Genomic DNA, 23,992 nt, shown 5'->3' on the forward strand with positions numbered 1-23,992 from the left:
GGCTTGTTGGGAAATAGAGGACTAAGGACTAAGTACCTGCCCCCAGGGCCTGTTTTCTTATAGAGGTGCTAATATAGCCCAGTAAAGAATGAATTATTTCAAAATTATTCCCCAAAGACATACTCGGCGCTAGGTGGGGCTGAGGAAACATGACTGAATCAGACCTACACTACAGTCTGGTAAAGCGAGCTACAGACATACAACCAAAATCCAAGGCAGAGTGAAACTTACCCTTTAGACAAAAGGAGAACAGGGCCATTAGCATCAGCACTGGGACATCCCAGTTCTCAACTAGTGTTTGGGGAAGGCAACTGCCCAAGAGGCAAGAGTGAGTGGTGATTAAGAGGATGGCCTTGTCACTGCACAAAATTGGGGTTCTCTGCCAATTAATTATGGCATCAGCCTTGGAGGGGAGAAATCAGCTTTTATTCTGCAAGATGGACCTGCGGGGAGACAGGGGGCGTATGCCCTCAGTTCTGTCTCCCTGATTCAGGATTTGGGGCAAAGTGTATGAGGTTAGGGAGAACAGGTTGGCACCCGGAAACGCTGGTGGGACAGGTTTTGATTGGTGGGCTTCAGGCATTTACGGTGAGGTGTTAACCATTTATGATGAGGTTCTGAACATAATGATGGCATTCTAAAAATTTTGCATGAGGTGGGGAAGGAATTATAACACTGGATCTTCCTGAATGAGGGACCCCTCGCTTCTGAAGAGTCCAGCTTTCAAGTTCCGGTCGTCTCCCGGTCCTTGGGTTGCGGGGGAAGGAGGATCTTTGGTTCTGAGGTCGTTTCGGGCCACGATTTCTTCTTCTGCGCATGCCCTGGCTAGGTGACTTTGCAGCTTTTCTAAAAGACAATCCTTAATCACTGTGTTGATAAGAGATGGGATCTGTTCGAACTGGCTCTAAATGGGCCGGTGGGTACAGCCTTGGCCTAGACTGTCGACCAATTATGAGGTAAATTCTGACAGACTTTAACAAAAAGAAGTTTATTTGGGGTTTGTTGGGACTGCAGCTCAGGAAAAGCACAAATTCAAGTAGCCCTTGAATTTCTCTTTCCTCTGCTGAAAAGGAGAAGGAAGCTTTCATAGTCGTGGCTAACAAATAGGCAAAGGAAAAAGGAGCGAAGGAAAGTCCGTTAACAAGCTCCAGGTACAAGGTACTATCAGAGTGAGGGTCGGCGGAAACAAGCCACTAAACCTAGGACTGTGGGAGATGCCTCCGACAGGAACGAGGGCTCTGTCCCCATCAGCACGTCGGCCCTGAGAACACTCGCACATCGTTTCACACATCGAGCGAGTTCAGTTCGTCCTGAAGGAGGAATCTGTTCCTCTCCTCTTCACGTCCGCACGGGTCCATTTTAGCGCCTCAACGCGAGACACCATCTGTTTTCAACTGCGCAAGACTGAAATCCTGACACTGGGCAAGCCACCTCGTTTCTCGGTGCGCTAAAAGATTCGGACATACCACGGTAATTCCGTGATTTATGCTTTAGAAGGTCAAGAGCTTAGAGCACTGCGCAGTCAGCGCTGTGCTGATAGTAAGCTACTTTATTTACTACAGCAGAGAAGCCGACTTTAAAATTCAAGAAGCCTTAGAACCTCTGCACTAAACCCGCAGGGAGCCGGCCGCTGGAGCAGAGGGACTGCGCGAGCCGGTACGGGGTGCGCGCGCCTGCAGATGTGTGCGCGTGCGCGCACGGCCGCGGCGGGCGGGCGTCCGAAACTTTGGTCCCACCAGCTGCGTGGCCGTAAAGGAACTGTGGCGCGTCGTAAAAAAGCCGCAAGTAAGCCGAGCTTTGGTAGACGGCTGCGAATCCATTTTGGACGCCGTCTCTGCTGCGAAAAGTTGGGGGAACCTGTTGCTCGTCACGGTGGCGCTTCCGCTGCGCTCGGCGCTCGCTGGCGGCCGGCCGGCCTCTCGGGCGCGCTGACCGGGCCGCGGGGCGGTGGCGGCGGCGGCGCGATGCGGCCCGTGGACGCGGACGACGGCCGGGAGCCCGAGCGGGACTGGGAGACGCTCCCGAGCCCCGCGCTCGACGCCGCCCGCCGGGACGCCGCCGCCCTCGAGCGCGAGCACGTGCGCGCGCACCTGCGGGCCCGCCGGAAGCTGCTGGAGATCGAGAGCCTGCTGGACGCCCTCAAGAGCGAGGTGGAGGCGTCGCAGGAGAGCGCCGTGGGCGCCGGGGCGGAGGAGAGGGTGATGAGGCTGTGCGAGAAGGTGGAGAGGAAGGCGGCGGAGGCGGCGCTGATGGGGCAGAGGCTCGTGGAGCTCCACCGGCAGATCGACGGCTGCGGGTGCGGCTGAAGGACGGGGCCGGTGAGGCTCGGTCGGCGAGGGGTCACGGGGAGCTGGCCTGCTGCAGAGTCGTGTGTAGTGCCCTGCATCCAAGTGCATCGACTCTGGGCGGTGGGAGGCGGCTGGGGGATGAGGGGACAAGACAGCGCTAAGCCTTTAGGTTAGATGACATGTTTTAAACGTTGGTGATTGGAAGACGGTAGTTTGTTATGTGGTAAAAGCGTAAAGATCACTTATGGGAAAATATTTGCAGAATGTGGACCAGCTCAGTCACTAGAGTGAAACTCTAGGCCGTCAGGCCAAAAAAAAGAAGAGGGTGTGCGTTAGAGAAGTGTTGAAGCAGAAGTACAGGATGGAAACGTGTAAATGCTGTGATGAGATGGGAGCGTTTCAGACGTCCTTACGGCAGGGGGTACCATTTGCACGGGTGGTTGGGTCTATTTGTTTGACCCCAGGACATGAGTGTTATAGAATTTACTTTGTGATGATGAATTTCCCGCACTTTACTCCAGGTTACCCGCTGATGGACTCCATTCAGCTGGTAAGGAGGACTGACTGCTTGGAGAGGCTGAAACCGAGAGAGCTTGTCGTTTTCTCTCCCGTGTTTTTCTATCTACGTTTTCGCCATGTGAAACACTGAATTTCCAGTACTATTCTGGTAGATGATTTTACTATTGTTCTCAATCTGGATTTCGGTTACTAGGTGCGTTCAGTTTGGGAAAGACAGCTTTTAATTAGATATTCTCACATAAAGGAATAGGGCCTAGATTGTAAACCGTTGTGTAGCCGTATTTGTTACTGTCACTTAATTGTATTTTTAAAATTTGGAAGTATATTGTTGTGCTTTGCTCTTTTTTTATTCTTCCTGGAATTTGGGGACCCATGAGAGACTTGAGGTCAGAGTTCTGCAGGAGAGAAGACACTACTTGGCTGCAGCTGCTGTCGCAAGAACCCAGACCCCATCCAGGGGGCAGATGCCACTACTTTGGATGAGGTTGAGAAGGCCCAAGGGACCGCTGGGCATGGAGGGTGGTGGGTGTATGCATTCTGGGGTTTTGCAGTCTGTTAGATCTGAGGAGGAGAGCTGTGTTCTTCTGGCTTTCTTTGTTTCTTTTTTTCAGAAATGTAGTTTTTCTGTGGCATGTTAACTGGTGCACATCATGTAACCTGTCTGGTGAGTAACTAGGATAAGGGATGAGTTCTAGGTGCTACATGTATTTGCTGACTTGGGGTAAACTTTTTAAATGTAATACAGTAAAGCACTTCAGGAGCTTCTCTGGCAAAATGTGCACGACCCCTGCAAGGGTCTGGGGGGTTGGGGAGGACAGCGTGGAGCTGGCCACTGTGGGCCCCAAAGTGATAGCACGAGGCACCTTCAGATGATGCTCGCCTTTGTCACCAGAGCAGACCTCATAGGGACTGGGATCAGAATCTAACTTGTTATGATGAAATTCATTTGCCTGGAAAAACCAATGCTGAAAGCCAGTTTTTAAAATGTGCAAATGATCGAAGCCATTGACTTGGCCAGGAAAAGGTGAGATAAATAAACTTTTTTCAGAATAAAAATTTCTCCTTGATTGTCATCATTGTCACTTGGAAGTTAAATACTTATGATTTAGGAACGAGTTCAAAAGCTGTAGCCCAGAGGGAAGTCTGATCTGCAGTGCCTGTAAAAAGAGCAAGGAGGAGGCAGGAGGGTGCCTCAGGAAAGCGTCTGGTCTTGCCCCTGCCTGCAGGGAGCTAAAGTTCATTCAGTCACTCAGCATTCCCTGGGAGCACATGCTACTCCAGACTCTGCTGGATGTTAGGAATTTCCAGGAGAGGCCATCTAGTGGGTTGAGACACACCTGTAAATGCAGAGTTACAGTCTGGTGCCCCTAGTGCTGGTCTTTGATTTGACGCATGAATGGAGTGCCTTCAGATGCTTGGGCACATCAGGGGACAAAGTGCTGGGACACGCGGATCTGATGTTTGTAAGAAGCTTCAGAGTGCCTGGCTGCAGGAAGGCAGGAAAGAGAATTATATATATCAGATAGTGGTAAGTTCCATAGGAAAAACGGAGGTGTTGGAAGATAGGGTGTTGGGGGGAGGCGTTGCCGTTCTATAGAGGATGGTCAGGTGGTATCTCTGGTATAGTGACATTTGAGCAAAGATGGATGTGTGAAATATACACAAGCATATCTAAGGAAGGAATATTACAGGAGGTGGAAGAAACAGGATAAAGAAGTGAGCAGCATGAGGCCCACGTGGTAGACAGTGAGGTCAGAAGGAGGAACAATCGCTCTGCCTCCAAATGACATGGAAAGCAGCTTGAGGGTGTAAGCAGAGGAGTGACAGGATCTGACCACATAGGAAGAGGCTGAGGGGCTGCTATGTTTAAAATTGACACTTGGGGGCAGAGCAAGGATGAGAATAGGGGTGCAACCCGCAGACAGCTGGGGGCACTTGGGGCAAAGTGGTCACTAGGTGCTGGTGAGTGTGGCCTGCGTTAGGTGCTGGCGGGATGAGGATGTGCAAGGACTCAACCGTGGTTCTGAGGCTCGTGACCCAAGCACCTGTTTAGTGTAGCCACATCATTTGTCAAACAAACCAGGGCAGTTGTGAAAGTGAAAGGTGGCCCTGGTGATTAGTCTGGGGCCACAAGTGTAAACCAGGACTGCCACAGGCAGAGAGATGCGCATACCCTGTGGGAGTCGCCTGAGCGGCAGGGGGTCTGACAGAGCCTTTCAGACCTGTCGACTCGTGTGGACCTGGACGCGTGAGCACAGCTTCCTGAACAGCACTCCAGGCACAGGGAACAGTCCGGAACTGACCCCGGAGTCTGTCAGCAGGTAGAAATGTGGCGCGGTGGAGACGGTTTGTGGGTGTTGGAAGGGACAAGGAGGTAATGAGGGAGGTAGGAGGTGTGGTTGTGGAGATCTTGGCATGACATTGAGGAGTGTAGACTTGATCCTGTGCGTTTGTGCTCCTCCAGCTGGGGTCTCTGTGCTCCGAGCTGTATCTAGACGTGCTGTAGAGTACCTGATGCCAAGGGATATGTTGGTGCATGCTGAATAGTCAGCTTTTTGGATGCTTGACAGGAAAAATGTTTTTTAATTTTTAAAATGACATACCACTGGCTGAAGAAGTCTCCCACTTGAGGCTGCTTCTGGCTGTCCTGAGCCCTGGAGCAGTGCTGTTCAAACTTACAAGTGCCTGTGAACCCCTGGGGTCTCATTAAAATGCAGGTTTCGATCCTGTAGTTAAGGACCTGACCTGCATTTCTAACAAGCTCCCAAGTGATGCCTGTGTTGCTGGTCCGGGTACCACACTCTGAGCAGCAGGGCCCTCTGAGGTTAAGGGTGGTTTGCTGAAAACTTTTGGGAAGCAGAGTATTGGGGAGCCATGGAACGGTTTGAGCAGCTACACTTTCATATTTGTGGTTTAGGAAATGCATGTGTCATTGTGGAAGATGGTCCGGGCAAGGGTGTGAAGTGGGGTTGGCAGTATCACCGGTGAAACTACAGAAGGGACACGAGGACCCGACTCCCCTCCCTGCCTCAGCTTCCTTTGCTTGCTCGTGACATCTGTCAGTGTTGGAATTGCAGCCACCAATTTCAGATCTGACCCCCACGCTCCCCTTCAGGTCTATAGTCCTTGCTTATTAGAAGGGCGATTGTACCTTGTGCCATAGCTTAACCAGCGCATAATCCACAGGACCATTGTAAACGCAGCCTAACAGGGCTGGGGTTGCCAGGGTTGAGGACTGAGGGTCTGCACATCCCCTGTCTAGGAGTGGCAGCCTCTGAGGTCCCTTTCTTGGCTGTACCCAGAGGCCAGACCAAGGGTGACTGCAGCAGCGTCAGATGAAGCAGGGCAAGGAGTGGAGATAGGGAAATTCTTTGGGAATCCCTTTCTTTGAGTATGGTGTGTCTGTTCAGGTGAACGTGATTTTAGTTCAAAGAAATACATTTCCTTTTTAAAATAATTATCATTGGGATAGTTACCTTTGCTTTCGGCACACTCCTAAGAGGAAGGTCACTCTAGGATACGAGTGGGATGGAGTAGGTCAAATTCTAAGGTCACGCAAGGGGCCAAGAGCAAACCTGGCATGCGTTGATCCCGTTTCTGCTGTTGCCCCACAGCTGAGTTCCTGTAGCTCCTGGCCAACAGCAGGACATTGGGTGTGTGAAAATGAGAAAACAAACATCTGAATTACAAGAACCTACTCGGGATTAGAAACTTAATATACCTTATCTAATTTTCCCAAATTTCAGAGGTCATTTTATCCTCATTGTTCAGGTGAGGAAATCGGCTGAAAAAACGCTCAGAAACTTGCCCAGGAGCATTGGACTGAGTGGTGCCAGGGCTCTTCCCACAACTTCAGCCAGCGCCTGCTGTGCCATCTGCCTCTTCTCTCAGCAGCCAAGTCCTTGGCAGTTTTCTAAATAACAGTCCACAGTGCTGAGCCCTCTAGAGAGGGATGCAGCAGCAAGCACAGGATTGAGTTTCTGGCCTCTAGGATGTTCCAGGAAGCATCGGCCATGACAGACCATCTCTAGCCCGAGGAGAAGTGTGAGGAGTCCCGCCAGGCTGGGTGGGATTAGGGAGCCCAAGTGCAGGCATCCCACATTCCAGATGTCTTCTAAGTCTCCAGCAAGCACTGTCCAGCCGATTTCATAGAATGGATTCGCGTATGTGTTTGTTCACTTATTCATTCAACACATATTTTGCTGGTGATGTACTAAGTCCTTGGGACACAAAAGAGCAGCTGGCTTCCTTGTGACGGTCACTGACCCATTCATTCACACATTTGAGTATATATTGAAGGGTTAATCTGTGCTAGACCCTGGACTAGACATTGTAGCCACAACTCTTCCACGGTCACTGCCTTCAAAGGGCTTGCATCCTAGTGGGTGAGGTGGCCAGCTTAACAGGCCCCACACACTGAGTGAGAGGTGCTGAGACTGAGGAAGTACAGGGGCTGGGGGCATGGAGGCAGTATTTAACCCAGCCGGGGAACGGGGAAGGCTGCCCAGAGGGATCGCAGACCATGTGTTAGATGACTGAAGCTATATGGAGAGACGGGCAAGGGGGAGGAGAGGGTCTGTGCAAGTTTCCATTCCGACTGGTAGCCGTCCTGTGTCAGTATAGAACTGAGGTCTCTCCATCTGGACGTTTCCTCAGCTAAGCTAACCCCTTGGATGAAGGCATTTTGGATCTTGGGCACTATGATGGTAAACTAGTGACAGCCAAGTGCATGAAATATGCGCCTTGGGATCCAAAGTGCAACATCTGCTGTCTGAGCCCAGAGGAGGGGAAGACGCCAGGGAGAAAGAGCTCCTGACTGTGCTGAAGTTAGAACAGACAGTGGATGGCACGGAAGGCATGGGCTGCGCTCAGGAGGGCCCGTTCCACTCCTGGCTCTGTCGCTTGCTCACTCTGTGCCCTTAAGCAAGTGACTGTCTCTTTCTGGGCCACCATAAGAGGACGGTTTTGCACTCTCTTGTCTTTGAGCTTCCTTGAGGCTTTGACATTCCATTTGTCTCAGATTCATAAAAAGTAACCAGCCACCTCTTGGACAATTTCAGCCCTGCCCCTTGAGGCAGAGCTGTGAGGACAGGTGTCCCAGGCCCTCTCATAGTCTTTCGGAATTTAATGTTATGGTCCAGCTACACTGGGACTTCCAGTTCGGTCCTGTGTTTGGACTAAGAGTCTCATTAGGCAGCAGAAGATGCCTGGGTTTCAGAGAGAGGCCCTGAGACATTCTCTACAACTAGAAAGAGGCTACTGAACAAATGAAATTCATCTTTGATCTTTGTCCCCATGGTCGTGTGGTAACACCCACAACGGAATTCTTGGGGATCAAAGGCGTTCTGAACTTGGGTTTTGCAAAGAGTCAGTCTTGTCATTTGTTCACTGTCCGGCAAGTCACACACATTTCACCCACTTGGCTTAACTCCCACAGTCATGGTTGCAGAAGTACTGAGAATCAGAAAAGAATGAATGAGGGGTTCCTTGATGTGGCCCCTGAAGTCACCCCTGGCTGACAATGCAATCCTCTCGTGTGCTCAAGTGTCAGTCGCCCAGAGAGAGGCTTGTTGAACTCGATTCTGGATTGAGACAGTTTGAAGCTACGTGATTAAGTGCATGCAAGTTTAGAAATATACTCTCTTCCTGTTGAATTAAAACTTGTCATTATGTAGGCAGCTATTTCTAGTACTACTTTTTGTCTGCTCCAATGTAAGCTACCTCGGCTTTCTTTTGGTTAGTATTTGCCCTGTAATCATTTACCATTTTATTTTCAATTTTTCTGAGCCCTAATGTTTTAAGTATGTTCCTTGTAAACTACATACAGCTGGATTTGGGGATTTTTTTTCTTCTTTATCCAGGTCAACAGTCTGTCTGTTGACATGAGAATTTAATCCTTATACATTTATTATAATTAATAATATATTTGGATTTATTTTTGCCATCTTATTTTGACCTATCCCACTTTTTCCATTTCCTTTTTTTTCTTCCTTTCTTGCCTTATTATGAACTAAGAGTTTTTAATTTCTCCCCCCTGTACTAGTTTAGAAGTTGTGTATTCTTTTTCTATTCCTTTATTATTCTCAAAATTTTAACAGGCATAATTAGGAAAAATTTAAAGTTTATCAATATCTTTACCCTCCTCCCAGAACACGTAAGGATCTAAGAACTTCTGATATGCTATAGTTTTTTTTTGAGCTGACACCTTGGAAACAAGTATTGTTTTATTTAATCCATTTTTGCTTCTATTTACCACACATTTGTCGATCTCTGCTCGCGGCTCTCCCTTGCGTGTCTTCCTCCCTCGGAGGTCGTTGGGCCCCCCGGACCCGTGTCCCAGGGTGACCTGTGGAGAGCGATGATGGTGAACATCCCTGGCTTTACTTTGCCCTTTCCCTTGGAAGGCAGTTGTGAGGGTCTATAATTTTAGGTTGGCAAATGTTCTCTCGGTGCCTGTAAGATACTATTCAGTACCTTCCTGGCATCTATTAAGAATTCAGCTGTCACTCCCTCTTCTGGCCCTCGGAACAAACTCCAGAGTGTGGGCTGCAGACTGCGAAGTGCGGAGTGAGCAGACCTCTGCAGCCTCCCAGCCTGGTTTCCTCAGGGCTCCTTCGCTGCTTCTGGCCACAAAGGCTGCCTTGCTGTTCCCTGACCGTGACAAGCACATGAGGGCCTCAGGGCCTTTGCCCATGTTGATTCCTTTGACTGGGACGCTCCACTGTACCTGAAAGGTGGTAAAAATGGAGAGAAAACCTGCAGCATTCTTTGAAGGAATACTGTTGTGAAGTAGAGCACAGAAAGGAGGTGCCTGGAGAGGTGGCCGGAGGGAGTTTCTTCCTCTGTTTGATGATGTGTGATATGGAGATAGGCACCCACTGATGGGACCAACCTGGTGTGGCATGACACATGGATGCTGCAGGCCGGGCACAGCCCTGGACGGCAGTTTGCCCCCCAGGCTCTCCATGCCAGGTTCCCGCCTCCCTCTTCGCCCCCTCAGAGCTCGAGTGTTCCAGCCGCCTCTGGCTGTCAGTTAACGTAAGCTTCCCCCGGTTTGCTCTGAAGCCAACAGCCAGAGGCGCATCTGCTGACACCCCATTTCTAGAACATTTCCTTTGGGAATATTCCAGCCACAGTCCAAATGCCTCTTCCCCAACACCCAGCACCCTCCCTGCTTCCCCCCAGGAGTCCTGAACTCCAAGTGCTAGTTACCTCCAGCCCAGCTTAGGCACACCTGGTGTCCCTCATTCAGTGCACCCCAGGGTGGACCCTGTCCTATCCCACTGACCCTTCCATGGCCCCTGGGTCCCTCTCCCTCCTGGAGCAATCTCCTTTATTCTCAGATTCTGTGTTGGATAATAATGGGTTTAAAAACCAAGATCCACAGGCCCTTTCCCCCCAGGTCTCCTGGGGCGGTGGCCTAGAATGCTCACACAAGAAGGCAGCGCTGCAGATTTCTGCTCAAACAGCCACTCTCCTGAGCTCCCCAGCAGTGCTGGTGCCCCCTCAGAGCCACCGCCAGCCCCTGAGCAGCCCTCTGCCGACAGTTCAGAGCCTCACCCCATTCAGCGGTCTCAGGCTGTAATGGCCCCAGCGATGCCCAGCAGGCGTGCTGGCGGGGAAGTATGTGGGCAGGTCCAGCATGTAACGGCAGGGAGGTCGCGCTGTTAGCCGAGCTCCCAGAGTCCCGTGTTCGCTGCAGAGCTTGTCTGTGTAGAGTCCACATCCACGAGTCTGTCCCTTCCCATCCTCCCACAGAAGGGCAGCCCCTGGTGATAGCCACGTGCTTGCCCCGTGTGCTCTGAACCCAGGCGGCCTGCCTCTCAAGGCGCTTCCCAGGGAGCACAGACTGGTGGTGAGGACTTCCGGAGCCTTCTCAGTGCCCCGTCTTGGAGAGAGATGCCTGGTGCACTGGTGTTCTGGAAGAACCATTCTATGTGCTGCTTAAGTTCCGCGAAGGTTGGTTCAGAGGACTGTGGCCCCCGTGTCCCACTTCACCAGGACGAGGAGCCAGAGTTCTCCTCAGCGACCAGTCAGGGGAGTTTCCCCAGCATTTTCAGTAATCTGCTTAGGACGCTCCAGTCAGGCCCCCCCAAGATGTCTAATTACTGCATTATTAAAACGTTTCTTTTGTTACTGGAAGAGGGGAAGAGCTCGCTAAAAGGACACGTTCCTGGCCGTCATCCCAGACGCACTTACACACATTCTCCTGGAGGCTCTGGCTCTGGCCCTGAGGGGTTGGAGGAGAGGAGTCTGGTTCCAGTCGTGGCTTCTGCATCTGTGTGGCCCTGGGAGAGGCACCAGACGTTCCTGAATCTCACTTTGCCCATCCCTAACGTGGGGATGCTCAGCCCTGCCTGATTTCCAGAACGGCTGGGAGATCTGCTCAGTTGGAGGGAACTTCGCCCTAGGCCGGGGTCAGCAGGCGTTTTTTGTAAGGAGCCACACGGTAAACAGCCCATTACTGCAGTTCACCTCGTGGCAGATTAGGGAGGAAAAAACACACGAAGGTCTTACAAGACGCAGAGGCAGCATTTCATGCATTCCGGTGCAACACCCATTAAAAACGTGTGCTTACAGTAGGAGGATAAAGGCATCCACTTAAAATCTACAGCAAACATCCTCCTTAAGCTGGAAGACAATGAAACGATGTCAAATATGGAAGAAGGCCAAGACATTTGCAGCTGGAGCACAAGGGTGGAGGATGGGAAGTGGTGGGACAAGGAAGTAGTTTGTTGGTTTTAAATCTTTACAGCCAAGTACCTGGGGAACCACTTTTAATCGCGGAAACACTAGCCAGCTCGCCTCAGCTAGTTGCAGAGAGCTCCGCAAGCCTGGCAAGGGCAGCAGAATTTGACAGGATGCTGGCCCTGTGGCTCAACCTGGCCCTCACCTTGACCCTGATCCCTTCAGCCTTGGCTTCTGATGTCAGTCTCCAGCCCTGCCCTGACACCACCCACAGCTCCAGAAAAGGGGGCCCTGCCCTGGGTTGGGCTCTGGCACTCAGAGGAGGGCTGCACCCCTCACCCCCAGCCTTTGCAGAGCTCCCAGGCCACGGGTGGGGCAGTACTGTGGCACGAGCGCCAGTGGAGAAGGAGGCTCTCCAGGGAGGCTGGAGAAGCTAAGGAGGCTGCTCAGAGAGGTGTTCTTGCCAAAGGGACGGAGAAGAAGGACGAGGTGGCCTTGTAGTGAAGGGGAGCGTGCCGGGAGGGGTTAGGTGGAAAAGCAGGCTGCAGAGAGGGGTGATGGCGATGGCTCTCGCGGACCTGACAAGGAAGGAGATGCTGCACATACGTATGCCGATTCCTAGAAGCTGGGGCCCACGTGCACATTCTTCTGGAAGGAATCGCAAGCAGCCATAGGTGGTTCCCTTGGAGTAGGGGCTGGGTCGGGCAGTGGTTGTCAGTCTCATCATGTGCCTTCTAGTCTTGCTGGAATTTTCTAAACCTACTCAGGAGCCACTTTATCTAATGGTTAATGTCACAATTAACAATTGAGTGGGAAGGTCAGGGTCCATTTTTTGTTTTGTTTTTTACACTTCCCTATATTTAAAAAACTAATAAAATAATACTAAAATAATATAAATATTTTTAAATGAAATAATTAAAAAGTGAAGTGAAGATTAAAGGTAAACATTAGCAGTCTTGAAAACACTCAGCCCCTTTGGCGAGGGAGTCCTTGAAGGAGGGAGGGAGGGAGAGGGTACCGGTTGTGGCTGTGGCGGAGCGGCTGCTGCACTCCTGGGAATAAGTGAAGTGCTGAGCTGCTGCGTCCCTGCTCACAGTCCCCGGCACTGACTTTCACTGTGTCTTCACGAGGCCTGTGAGGCAGGCGCCGGCCCCATGGGTGAGACCGGGGCTGCAGACAGTAGCGGAGGTGCCAGCCCCTCCCGGCGCTGCCCTGCGCACACTCCTTGCATGAGGAGGACAGGGCAGGGGCTGCTGAGGACACTGGGCCTGGGGTCGGCGGCCCGCCTCCTTCCTCAGCCCCTCTGTCTCCCGCTGGAGGGCTGACCCCTGGAGAGTCCAGGGAGGAGGAGGAGCGAGCGCAGCGTGGCCCCAGCTCCGAGGTGGCGTCTCCAGTGCAGCCCTCCCATGAACAGAAGCTCCGGTCCCTGGCTCGGTGTCCCCAGGAGGGGCGGCAAGTGCTCAGGGCACCCCAGGCCTCACTTGCTTCTCTCCCGCTCTGCCCCCATTCTGAACATGGCTGATGTGTTGGTCCTCCTGACAGGATGCCATGCCACCTCCTCCAGGCAGGGACCAGATCTGATGCTCCATGTGGCCAGCACTCAGTGGGAGGATCTGTCTCTCCAAAGGTTACGTGGACTGGGCCCGGAGCTGGCCTGATCCTGGGAAAACACAATGCCCTGGGGCAGGCGGGGGGAGCGGGTGGAGGCTGGGCTGCTCAGCTCTGCGTGCCCGCAGTCCTGGTCTCGTTGTCTCGTTTCCAAGTTAGGAGTCCACATTCTTTTTGATGAAATCTCCCAATTTTAAACATTAATAACGTTCTTTTTTTTTAACACTATGTTGGCCAATAAAGTCTATAGGCTGGATTCAGTCCACTGGCTGTTGTATTAATCAGGCTTCTCCAGAGAAACAGAACCTGTAGAGGGAGGGAGAGACAGACACACAGACTTTACGGAATTGGCTCCCATGATGGTGAGGGCTGGCAAGTCCGAAATCTGCAGGCCAGGCCAGCAGGCTGGAGATCCAGGGAAGAGCTGATGTCACAGTCTTGAGTCCAAGTTCTGAAGGCTGGAAACAGGAGGGTTTCTATGTTGCCGTCTTGAGGCAGACTTCCTCCTTCTGGAAGCCTCAGTCGGTTCTCTTGAGGCTATCAACTGATTGGATGAGGCCCACCCACGCTATGGAGAGTCATCTGCTTTACTCAAAGTCCACTGATTTAAATGTTAATCACATCTAAAAAAAAATATCTTCACGGGGCCAGCCCGATGGTGCAGCGGTTAAGATCGCATGCTCCGCTTCGGCAGCCCGGGGTTCAAGGGTTCAGATCCCGGGTGCAGAGCTATGCACCACTTGGCAAGCCATGCTGTGGCAGGCATCCCACATATAAAGGAGAGGAAGATGGGCACAGATGTTAGCTCAGGCCAGTCTTCCCTCAGCAAAAAAAGAGGAGGATTGGCAGCTGATGTTAGTTCAGGGCTGATCTCACTCAAAAAATACGTAAATAAAAATAAAAATAAAAACCTCTCTTCACAGCAGCATCTAGACTGGTGTTTGACCAAACACCTGGGCCGATAGCCTAGCCAAGTTGACATGTAACGTTAACCATCACAGTTGTCAACGGGCAGCCTGTGCCTGGGACACTTCCTCCTCACCGCAGCCCTTGGCGTGATACTTCATCCTGTTTCACAGAGGACAAAATTGGGCTCACGGAGGCCCCCAGGCAGCACATGGCAGAACCGGACTCAAGCCCAGCAGCTCCTCCCACCCCACCCCAGGGGGCTTGGCCCCAGTGAGGCTGGGAGGCGCAGTGAGGGGAGAGGCCGCGAATGCAGGACTTGCTGACTTCAGCGAGCTCCCAGCCTCCCTCCCTCCACCTCTCAGCTCCTCTTCCTCTCTGTTCTCACACTGGCCTCCCCTGTGGTCACCCAAGACCCACAGGGGAGGGGACTACGGAGACTAGCTCCCACTGGTCCTGCAGAGCACCCGGCCACCTGGCAGGGCTGGCGAGGACCGTTTGCCAGGAACCAACTGAATGGGCCCGGGAGATGGGGGCTACAGACAGGCGTTCACTACAAGGGCTCCTGTTTTAGCTTGAAAATTCCTGTGAGTTTCTCAGTCTAAACAGAAATGTTTTTCAAATCCTGAGTGTTCTAGTACACCCAGCGTGCATCGTGCACCCCAAGGAATGTGGGCACCTCAGCTTGAGAATGTGGTTTTGGGGCTTCAGGGTCCTGGCGGTGGTCTAATCTGAACCCCTGGTTTCACAGATGGAGAAAGTAGTCTGACAGGGGGAAGGGACTCACCAGGGTCACTCTGCAGCTCAGTGCCCAGTGGGCCAAGGCCAGGCAGGCCCCAGGCCCCCTGCCCCAAGCCCTGCACCAGGCAGCCCTGCACCACGGGCAGGGGCCGGGTTCCTGCCACCATTGGGGCACTTTTGGGACCCCCCGTGCTGCTTAAAATGCAGATCGTGGGGCAGCCTTCCTGCCAGTGTCAGGAGTTTTCCCATGAGAGGAGATTTCGAGGATAACACGTTAGTCTGGAGTCAACCAGGCCTGGGTTGGAACACGTGGAAAGGGGTCCTCAAAGCAGAGTGCTCTCCGCTCCAGCCGGCCTGGCCTCTTATTCTGAGCTCCCCACATTGTCATGGGTTTTCCGAGACCCTCTCACCTGGAAGTCTTGACTCGCAGAACATTCAGCAAAGGTTTCCTAAGGCGTGGCTCGAGCAGGCCGGCAGCGAGGCCCCCACATGTGGGCTGCAGTGAAGCTCCGGGCCCACAGAGAGAGTGGGAAGCCACTATCCAACCTGCATCTTCTCGGAGAGGGCGCGCTCCTTTCCTCCATCAAGGCCCTTTGCCAGCGTTTGAGATTTCACTGCCATCGCCGAAGCCACTCTACCCACGACTCAGCTCAACGAGGCCAGAATCGCAGACCTCCAGCTTCAGGTACAATGCAGATTCCTTACTCAGCTCTCCTGACCACCGGCCAGCCTCACCGCCTTCAACTCAGCTGCGTCCTTGTAGCTTCTGCCCCTGCCTCTGCTCTGGTCTGCAGATGCGCCATGCTCTCTCCCAGCTCTGGTCCTTTGCACAGGCTGGTCCCACTCGTGAGACTGTCCTCCCTTTGTCTGGACAAGTGGTTCCACACTGGAGCACGCATCAGAGTCACCTGGAAGCCTTGTCCAACCCCATCTCCCAGCCTGCCCTGCGGCTGGGCCCTGCCCCAGGGTTTCTAATTCAGAGGATGCTGATGCTGCTGGCCTGGGGACTACACTCTGAAGACCACTCATCTGAATAAGCCCCTTTGTCTCATCAAGTCTCATCTTAAGTACTGCCTGCCCCACAAGTCTTCCTGACCTTCCTGGCTGGGTTAGCCCCTCTGTGGGGCCCCCACAGGCCTCTGGCACATCACTCACCGCTCTGTACTGTCACTGTCTGTTGCTTCTCAGTGTCTAGATTGGGGGGACCAGACGCAGCTCTGCCTTAGAGCATCTGGTAGAGAGAAGGCAGCTAGGAGACGTGGAAGGAAAAGGGGAGAGGGCCAGAAGTGAGTGCTGCGGGTGGCCGACACCCTGCCAGGGGTCACACGCTCGGCTGCAGCTCAGCCTGCATCTGATGCACCTTAGAGTCTCCTCCCACCTCTGAGGGTGGCGATGATTGCCACCATTTCACAGAAAATTGATGCCAGGTTACAGAACTCATCCAAGACGTCAGAGAGCAAATAAAAGACAGGCAGGAATCAAACTGAAGTAAGCTGTGGCTCTGCAGCTGTCAAGCGACTGCGTGGCGTAACCGAGGCCTGCGCCAGCCTGCTGGATTGAATGGTGTGCCCCAAGCTCATGTCCTTCCCAGAACCTCAGAATGTGGCCTTATTTGGACACAGGGTCACTGCGAATGCAATACGTTACCGTGAGGTCATGCTGGACTAGAGGGGCCCTTAGTACAACATGCTGGTGTCTCAAGAATAGACAGACACAGAGAGAAGAAGGCCGCGTGCCAGAGAGGCGGAGCGTGGAGCGGTGCAGATGCGAGCCAAGAACTCGAAGGATCTCGGGCCACCACTAGAAGCCGGGAGAGAGGCATGCGACAGGTTCTCTCTCTGAGTCCCCGAAAAGGAACCAACCCTGCTGGCATCCTGATTTCGGACTTAGAGCTTCCAGAGCTGTGAGAGAACTAATTTCTCTTGTTTTCAGCCACCCAGTTTGTGGCAATTTGTAGCCCCTGGAAATTCACACAACCAGTTTGGAATAACGCTCTCAGTCACAAGCAACAATCCATTACGGCCACAGCCACACGGTTGCAACATAGCCGCTGCTTCTCTGGACATCGTTTCCAGGGTTCTGGAAGGAAGAAGCAGAAGGGCTAACGGCCTCTTTGTATTCAGCAAGGCCAGCCTCCCGTAGCCCCAAAGAAGCATCATTTGACCAGAACTGTGGTGTGTGGGCGCCCCTAGCTGCCGGGGAGACTGGAGATGGAGCCATTAAGCCTTCTAGCCTGGAGAAAGAGGTTTGCGAGTGGCCACTGCTGGGTCCAGGGCTCACTGCCCCCATCCCCCAGAGCTGTGTGCCCGGGGTGAGACGACAACCCTGCCCTCACAGCTCTGTGGCACCTGCCCTCTGACATCCAGCTGGTCCCTGAGAAACTAATTTCCTCAGCTCTCAACCTCCTCCCTCATCAAATATTGTCTGAGGCATTATCAAGGACAAAACCGGTTTGATCCCGGAGCTGTTTGTGCAGCGAGCGTGGAGTCAGCGAGCCTGGGCTTGTTCACCCACGTCCTTACTCCGAGCCTCAATTTCCCCTTCTGCAAGGAATGGAGGTTACATCGGATGGTGAGGCCTCCTCCTCTTCCTTCTCTTTTCTGCTCCCTGGCGAGGCCTCCACCAACTCCCAGATGTCCTTAGGTGGCTGCAGGAGCCCTGAAGTCGTGTGGCCAGAGGGCTCCTTACCCTGCAGTCTCCTTGCTGGCTCGCTGCCTCCAGCCTCACCGTCCTCATCCATGTCTCACACCAGCTGCCGAGTCGACCTCAGAAGGCGAATCCAACCATGTCTCTTCCCAGCCGAAACCCTCCGGACCACTGGGCTGCACAGCAGGGTCGCCCGGGAAGCTTCGGGCCAGCCCAGCTCAGGGAATTGGCAGCCCTGGGTGGGTGGGCCCGGACAGCTGGCATTTGAGGAGCCCAGGGGCTGGGCTGGGCAGCCAGGCCTGCGAGGCCCAGGCCTAGGAGAAAGGCCCCAGGAGGCCAGCCTTCAGGGCCTCTCCTGGTCCCCGCCATTCTCCCCTCTCTAGCCCACCCCACTTCCCATTTCCCCAGATGTCAGGTCCTCCTGCCTCTGCCCCCTCGCTGCCCCCTGGCCTGCAGCGCCGTCTCCTACAAGCCCACCTACCTCTCCAGACTCGGCTTCAGCTTTCAGGGCTGTTCTGGCCCGGGGTCTCCTTGCCACTCTGCCTCTCCCCTCCCTGTCACCTCCCCTTGCCGCCCGTCTCTGGCTGGCCCCCAGAGGTCAGGGCTCAAGTCTCTCCCATGGTGCACCCCCCAGCCCAGCGCAGGGGCCTGGGTGACTCACGGGAACTTGTAGCACACTGTGGTTTGGGGCCTGTGCTTGCTGGGCTCTCTGTGGCCGGGGGCCACACACGAGGGGCCTTCTCTGTGCTTGCTGAGCACAGACCTTCTCAGAACGCCTCCTCCCACGCAGACTGGAGAGGAGAGAGCTGTTCCCAGGGCAGGCCACGCCCTGCCTGCCCCACCGCACACTGTGCCTCTCCAGAAACCTCCCAACCCCCTGCAGGCCTGGACCCCCAAGAGACATTTCCCCCCATCCCCCTTGGCCGAAGTAGAGCAGCGCGTGGGCTTCTGGTGGGGCGGTGGCCTTTTGTCCAGTGGGCAGGGCCTCCTGGGGGGTGATTCCCGGGCCTCTTTGCCTTTTCTCTTTACCTGTTTAATGCACAGGACACTTGTCCTTAGAGTTCTTCACCTTCCCTCTGATGTAAGGGGGGCCCACACCCAGATGTCTGTGGATGACGGAGCAGGAGCTTGCAGGGAAAGGCCGGAGGCCCTCCTAAGATGCACAGCCCTGGATGGGAACCGAGGCCTCCATGTCCTCTGTCCCTCCTGACCGCAGCCCTCTGCCCTGTGTGGTAACACTGACTGCTGGACAATCACCCTGGGAGCCCCAGAATCCCCCTGCTATAAAGGGGTCCCTAGCCCCAGCGACCCTGGGGTGCCCAGGTCTGAGGGTGGGAAGAAAAATGACCCCAACCTGGTCAGGGACAGAAAAGAGCGTTTTTTGCATCATGCAATTCATAATCTCCTTCTGGGAAGAAAATAGCTTTCCAGATAAGTGGACTTTTTGCTAAATTTCTAAAAGAGTTAAGGCCTGGTCTAGGAAATCGCTGTCTGCCCACAGAGAGGCTGTCTGATGATGCAGGCCAGGCGCTTAGTGATCTTCAGCCGGCCTTGGTTTCCAGTTGTCACGCTAACAATGGTGAAAAGGGCACCTTTTTTTTTAATCCCTACAAAGATGTCCACCTAACGAGGTCTTTGAAAGGGCCTGCTTTGACTTTTGCAACAAGTCTGAAAACAAAACTTTGGAGAAAACACACATTCATAGGAAAACTTTCTGGAAAAATGCATCCTTTTTTTAGCAAAGAGGTGGGAGTAGGTTGTGAGCATGCCTGCCGTGAGTCAGGTCCCTGCAGGCGTTGCCCGTCCCCTGGGCCGCCCCGGGCGTCCAGAGGCCCTCTCAGCAGCACCTCCCCTGCGCACGCGCCAGCCACCCCGCCAGGCCCAGGCGAAGCAGCTGCCACGATGAAGGCAGCCCCAGGCCTGCCCTTCTCTGTCCCGGTCTTCACCCAGAGGGCCCGGAAGCTGTCCTCCGGGTCTGACAGACTGCCCTTGACCAAACCGCAGTCAGGCTCCCCCAGCCCTCTTTACGATTCAGCCTCATCCTCCAGCCCTGGGCCGTCTGCAGCCTGCCTAACCCAGCCAAGGGAGAAGGAAGTGAGAATTGCTAAGTCACCTCCCCACTGCCCGCCTCCCCCCCCCCCTCCCCCCGTAGCTGACCAGGTTGCTCATCCTCCGCATTTGATGTGTAAGTCCTGGGCCTGCCTTTAGCAAGAGTCCCCCAACCCTTGAGGTCTCCTCTTAGTAATTCCCCATCCGCTGACTCCCTCACTCTGCTCCTTGGCTATAAATGCCCGGCTGTCCCTGTCATATTCGTAGCTGAGCCTCGTCTCCCGCCCCTATTTCGAAGGTCATGACTCCTGCTGCAACAGTCCTGAATTGTCTTCCTTTCGTTTTAACAAGTGTCAGAATATTTTTTCTCTAATGGGGGCTCTGACACAACAAATCGTCTAGAACCCTTTCTCGGCAATGAGGCCCCAGCCCCCGAGGAGGACCCAAGGGGCCGGCACCCATTCTTGTAGGGCTTGCGAGTGAGACACTCCAGCAGGGGCAGCCCTGGCCTGGTGGGAGACTTCAGGGGCTGGGGAGCGGCTCCCACCTGATGTCGAGGTCCTCCTCCCACAGCTGTGAAGGCTTCAAGTGCCTGACACCTCAGCAGCACTTCAGCCTGCCAAGGTGAGCTCTCCTTTTGTTGTGCTGATGAGGTCCCTATTAATGGAGTCCCTTGGGGGGCTCCGTGGGGACGTGAATCATGTAATCTTATCCTAAAATGAAACTGCCCAGCACCCAAGCAAGTGGAGCTGACCTTTTCCCCCAAATGGCCACCAGCGGGGCCACACTGAGCCTCCCCTGCAGGAAACCTGGAGAAAGGCAATGTGTCCAAAGGACAGTTGGCTCTTGTAAGAGTGGCTGCCCCTGTTCTGTGCCGGGCTGGTGCTGAGCGCCCTATGTACGTGGCTTGATTTCATCTCCGCCCACCCTGACCTCAGGGTTCAGGCCTGGCTCTCCCTCGGCATCCACACTGGGCAGCCAGGGCCCTGCAGGCCCTCCCAGCGACAAACACTCCACCTCCACATGCCCACCACTTGGGGGAGAGGAGAGAGGGAAAGGGGTACGAACTTGACTTAGACCCCAGGCTCAGAGCGATCCTGACACACGCGGCCCCCCAGAGGAGCCTTGGCGTTGTCTAACGCCCGTAACTGCGGCGGGGCTGGGGAGCCGGGCCCGGGCAGAGGTATAAGCTGGGTGCTGAACGACACTAGCTCAGCTGCTCATTCCAACACTCATTCACTCAAATGGCATTTTCTCACGTCCACCCACTGAGTGCCAGAGGCCCATCTGATATCCACACGAACAAGGGCCAGATGACGGGAGGGGACAGGTCCACTCATTCATTACTCACTCAACAAACACTCACCAGGCACCCACTTACCCCAGAGACCCGACTTGTCCGCCACAATGGGGGACACCATTGTAATTCAGTGATGACCCCAAGACATGGGGAAGCACAGTAGAGCGTGGGTTCACCCAAGTATCCTGTACCCCAGCCTGGCTGGGGGAAGGTTCCAGGAAGTTGCAACAATGCCTTTCATCGGAACTGGGCAACACAGACTGGGGAGGGGTGGGGTTTCTCGAACAGTCCAGCTGTGTTTGTCCCACCCTCTGTGTCAATATGAGGCTGGGCCTTATAAAGGCCAAAACGCCTCCCATGGGACATTTCCTCGGCCACGCCAGCCCCCAGCAGGAAGGTGGGTCCACACCAGCCCCCAGCAGGAAGGTGGGTCCAAATCCAGCACCATGACGGAACTGGAGACAGCCATGAGCATGATCATCGACGTCTTTGCCCGGTACTCGGGTGCCGAGGGCAGCAAGCAGAGCCTGACCAAGGGGGAGCTGAAGACGCTCATGGAGAAGGAGCTCCCGGGCTTCCTGCAGGTGAGGGCCCACGGGCACAGGGCCCTGGGGAACGGGATGGGGGATAGGGTGGGCTTGATGGGGGAACATGCAGAGGGTCAGGGAGCATGGGGGGAGAAAAAAGGAGGGTGTGGAAGGCAGAAGGGACGGAAAGGGTCAACACCCAGATGCTCTGAAGAGTGGCCTCAGGGGTAGAGCAGGCGGGCTGAGGCTAGGAGTGGATCTGCAGCCCCAGGGGCTGGGGACCCTGGGGCCTCTGAGCAGGGAAAGGATGTGGCCAGGTCAACCTTGAAGCATGGAGCTGGAGCCCCAATTTCCCTGTGACCCAGATTCTCTGCGGGGGCCCACGGGGAGAGTGGGGTTAGAACCTGAGTAGCGGGGGATGGGGCACAGGGACCCAATCCAGGGCCGTCTCTGAGGCCAGGTTTGCTGGTCCCTGGGAACTGTCCCTCTCTAAGGCTCCAGGCCACAAACATCCAGGCTCCACTTCCTGCTTGCCCCCTTCCTTCCCCTGATCCCCAGGTCGTCCCGCGTTACCTGGCCTTAGTGGGACTGACCAGAATAGGGATGGGAGGAGGTCCCATCCTGGCATCTGTCTGCCTAGAGCTGTTGGGCCTGGAGGCTCACAACGGAGTCTCCCCAGGGACCTGTAAGCAGAGGCCTGCCCTCCTCCACCTCCCCCACCTTCCTCACTTCCCTTTCCTCACTTCCCTCCTCCTCTTCTCTCCTCTTCACCCTCCAGCCACCCCTTCTTCTCCCCTCCTCTCACCCCGCCCCCGCCCCCCCTGGCCCCACCAAACTCTGCCTGCCTGCTTGCCTGCCTGCCTGCCTGTCCCTAAGGGGTCGGGGCTGGTACTGATCCTTGAGTATGGAAGCCTGACATTTTCAGCCCGAAGTATCACTTCACGGATACTGAGCACTTCAGTATATTTATCTTTTTCTAGATATGAATGCAATGAAGATATATTTTTAAAAATAAAGTTCATTTGTTCTCTATTATAAATATATGTTTGCAGTAGAAAATGTAAAAATACAGAAACGTGGAGGGAAGAAACCCCCCAACACAGACTCCCCCCTCCCTCTGCCGCTCAGCCTTCTCCCCAGGGCAAGGCGGATGTGAATGAAGGGCGAGCTGACATGCAATTTAGTTTCTCTGTGAACTTACTATTACAGCAGACATTCTGAAACTTCGTTGCTCATTGAACACTCCCCCTCATGCAGGGGGTCCTCGGAACACACTTGGAGAACCCATGGCTAAGCCAGGCACACTCAGAGATTCCTAAACGCTGGCCAGCGGGCGGGCTACAAGCCTCCCCAAGCTCACTTTCGGCAGCTGCAAGGTGTTCTGCCGCGGGACACACTGCTGCTCGTTTACCACTGAATGTCGGTTCCCCGGCTGCGCCGCCGGCGCCCCTGCTGCTGCTTCTCGGATCTGCACGGTGGTGGCACTTGGTCCCTTCTGAGGACGGTGCTCTCGTCTGACACACAGTGGGCTCAGGCTCTCAGAGACCCCCACCGGCCCTCTCAAAGAAGACCTGGGGCCCCGGGGTCCCGAGGCGGGTGCCCGAGCAGAGGGGAGAGTGGGGACTCTGTCCCTCCAGGCCTGGTCTCCCCTACGGGTCCCCTTCTCCCAGGTGTCTCAGGCCCGTCTCTCGGGCCCTCTGGGCCTTATTTCCTCCATCCGCACCCAGGGCGGTGCATCTCCTGGCCTGGTGGGCGCGAGGCCTGCAGGTGTGTGTAAAGCAGCTGGCCCGGGGCAGCATGAGACATGAGACCGGCGTTCCACAAACGTAACGCGAAGAGCTTTGGAGCCAGCAGCGCACCCGGTACAGAGCAGCGAGTGCGTGCGTTTCCGGGAATCATCGTCACTTTAAAGCAATGATACGATGATCCAAAGACAATCCCCTTCGAAACTTACACGTAAAACCAGCACCCGCTCCCGCACAGCATCCTGCAGTTCAGAGGCGGCCTAGACGGGCCCTCAGTTCGTTGGCGTCCCGTCACACGCATTAGGGCGGCTCCCAACTGCTTGGAGCCCGAGCCTCTTTCCAGGGCCGCCGCCTGTGCGGGCGCGGGAGGCAAGGGCGGCAACCACTCGGCTCCCTCCCTCTCCTGGCTGGGCCAAGGCCCCATGCAGGCACCCCAGTCGCTGACCCTGCGCCTCTGTTTCTCCTAGACCGGAAGGAACAAGGGTGCCGTGGACAAACTGCTCAAGGACCTGGACGCCAACGGAGACGCCGAGGTGGACTTCAGCGAGTTCATCGTGTTTGTGGCCGCGCTCACGTCTACCTGCCACAAGTACTTCCAGCAGGGGGGCGCCAAGTGAGGCCCCGCAGCCCCAGGTGCCTGCAGGGGCCGGGTGGGCCCCTGGCGTCCAGAAAGCTCTTGTTGGCAGTCGTTTCCCTGGGCGGAGCCGGCTGATGGCCCTCTGATTAATAAAATGCTTGTGAAATGACCCTGGTCTCAGAGAAACTGATTATTATTTCTTAAAACCTCTGTACCCCACACCCACCCACGCGAAACAATTCACTAATTTGTCAGTTAATGCTCACTGCCTGCCAGTGGAGAGATGGAGGTGGAAACGACACCAGTCTGCTGGTAAGAATCCACTGACAGGCCATTTTCCGAGTGTCCACCCTGCGCTAGCCCGATGGCTGAGGCACAGTCCCTGCTTTTGTTTATTG

General features: G+C 54.6%; 2 protein-coding genes and 1 long non-coding RNA gene across 3 annotated transcripts; 2 read left to right on the forward strand and 1 right to left on the reverse strand.

The window, feature by feature from the left end:
- The first annotated feature begins 1,817 nt into the window (after positions 1-1,817).
- On the forward strand, positions 1,818-3,863 carry LOC111772974 (Morf4 family associated protein 1 like 2). The gene is given in 2 exon segments (NM_001433588.1): positions 1,818-2,318; positions 2,810-3,863. A coding segment is annotated over 1 exon segment (342 nt). The 5' UTR covers positions 1,818-1,964; the 3' UTR covers positions 2,307-2,318; positions 2,810-3,863.
- A 4,484-nt stretch (positions 3,864-8,347) lies between these two features.
- On the reverse strand, positions 8,348-18,303 carry LOC138923528 (uncharacterized). The gene is made up of 3 exons (XR_011437245.1): positions 17,878-18,303; positions 15,161-17,710; positions 8,348-14,171 (listed from the first exon to the last, which is right to left on the reverse strand). It is a non-coding gene; the product is annotated as an uncharacterized lncRNA (long non-coding RNA).
- Positions 18,304-21,063: 2,760 nt separating this feature from the next.
- S100P (S100 calcium binding protein P) lies at positions 21,064-23,763 on the forward strand. The gene is made up of 2 exons (XM_001501397.5): positions 21,064-21,329; positions 23,485-23,763. Exons 1-2 carry the CDS (start codon positions 21,192-21,194, stop codon positions 23,632-23,634), a joined length of 288 nt encoding a protein of 95 aa, XP_001501447.3. The 5' UTR covers positions 21,064-21,191; the 3' UTR covers positions 23,635-23,763.
- The last annotated feature ends 229 nt before the right edge of the window (positions 23,764-23,992 follow it).

This window comes from Equus caballus, chromosome 3, assembly GCF_041296265.1.
Source record: "Equus caballus isolate H_3958 breed thoroughbred chromosome 3, TB-T2T, whole genome shotgun sequence".
In the NCBI taxonomy this organism is placed as follows: domain Eukaryota; kingdom Metazoa; phylum Chordata; class Mammalia; order Perissodactyla; family Equidae; genus Equus; species Equus caballus.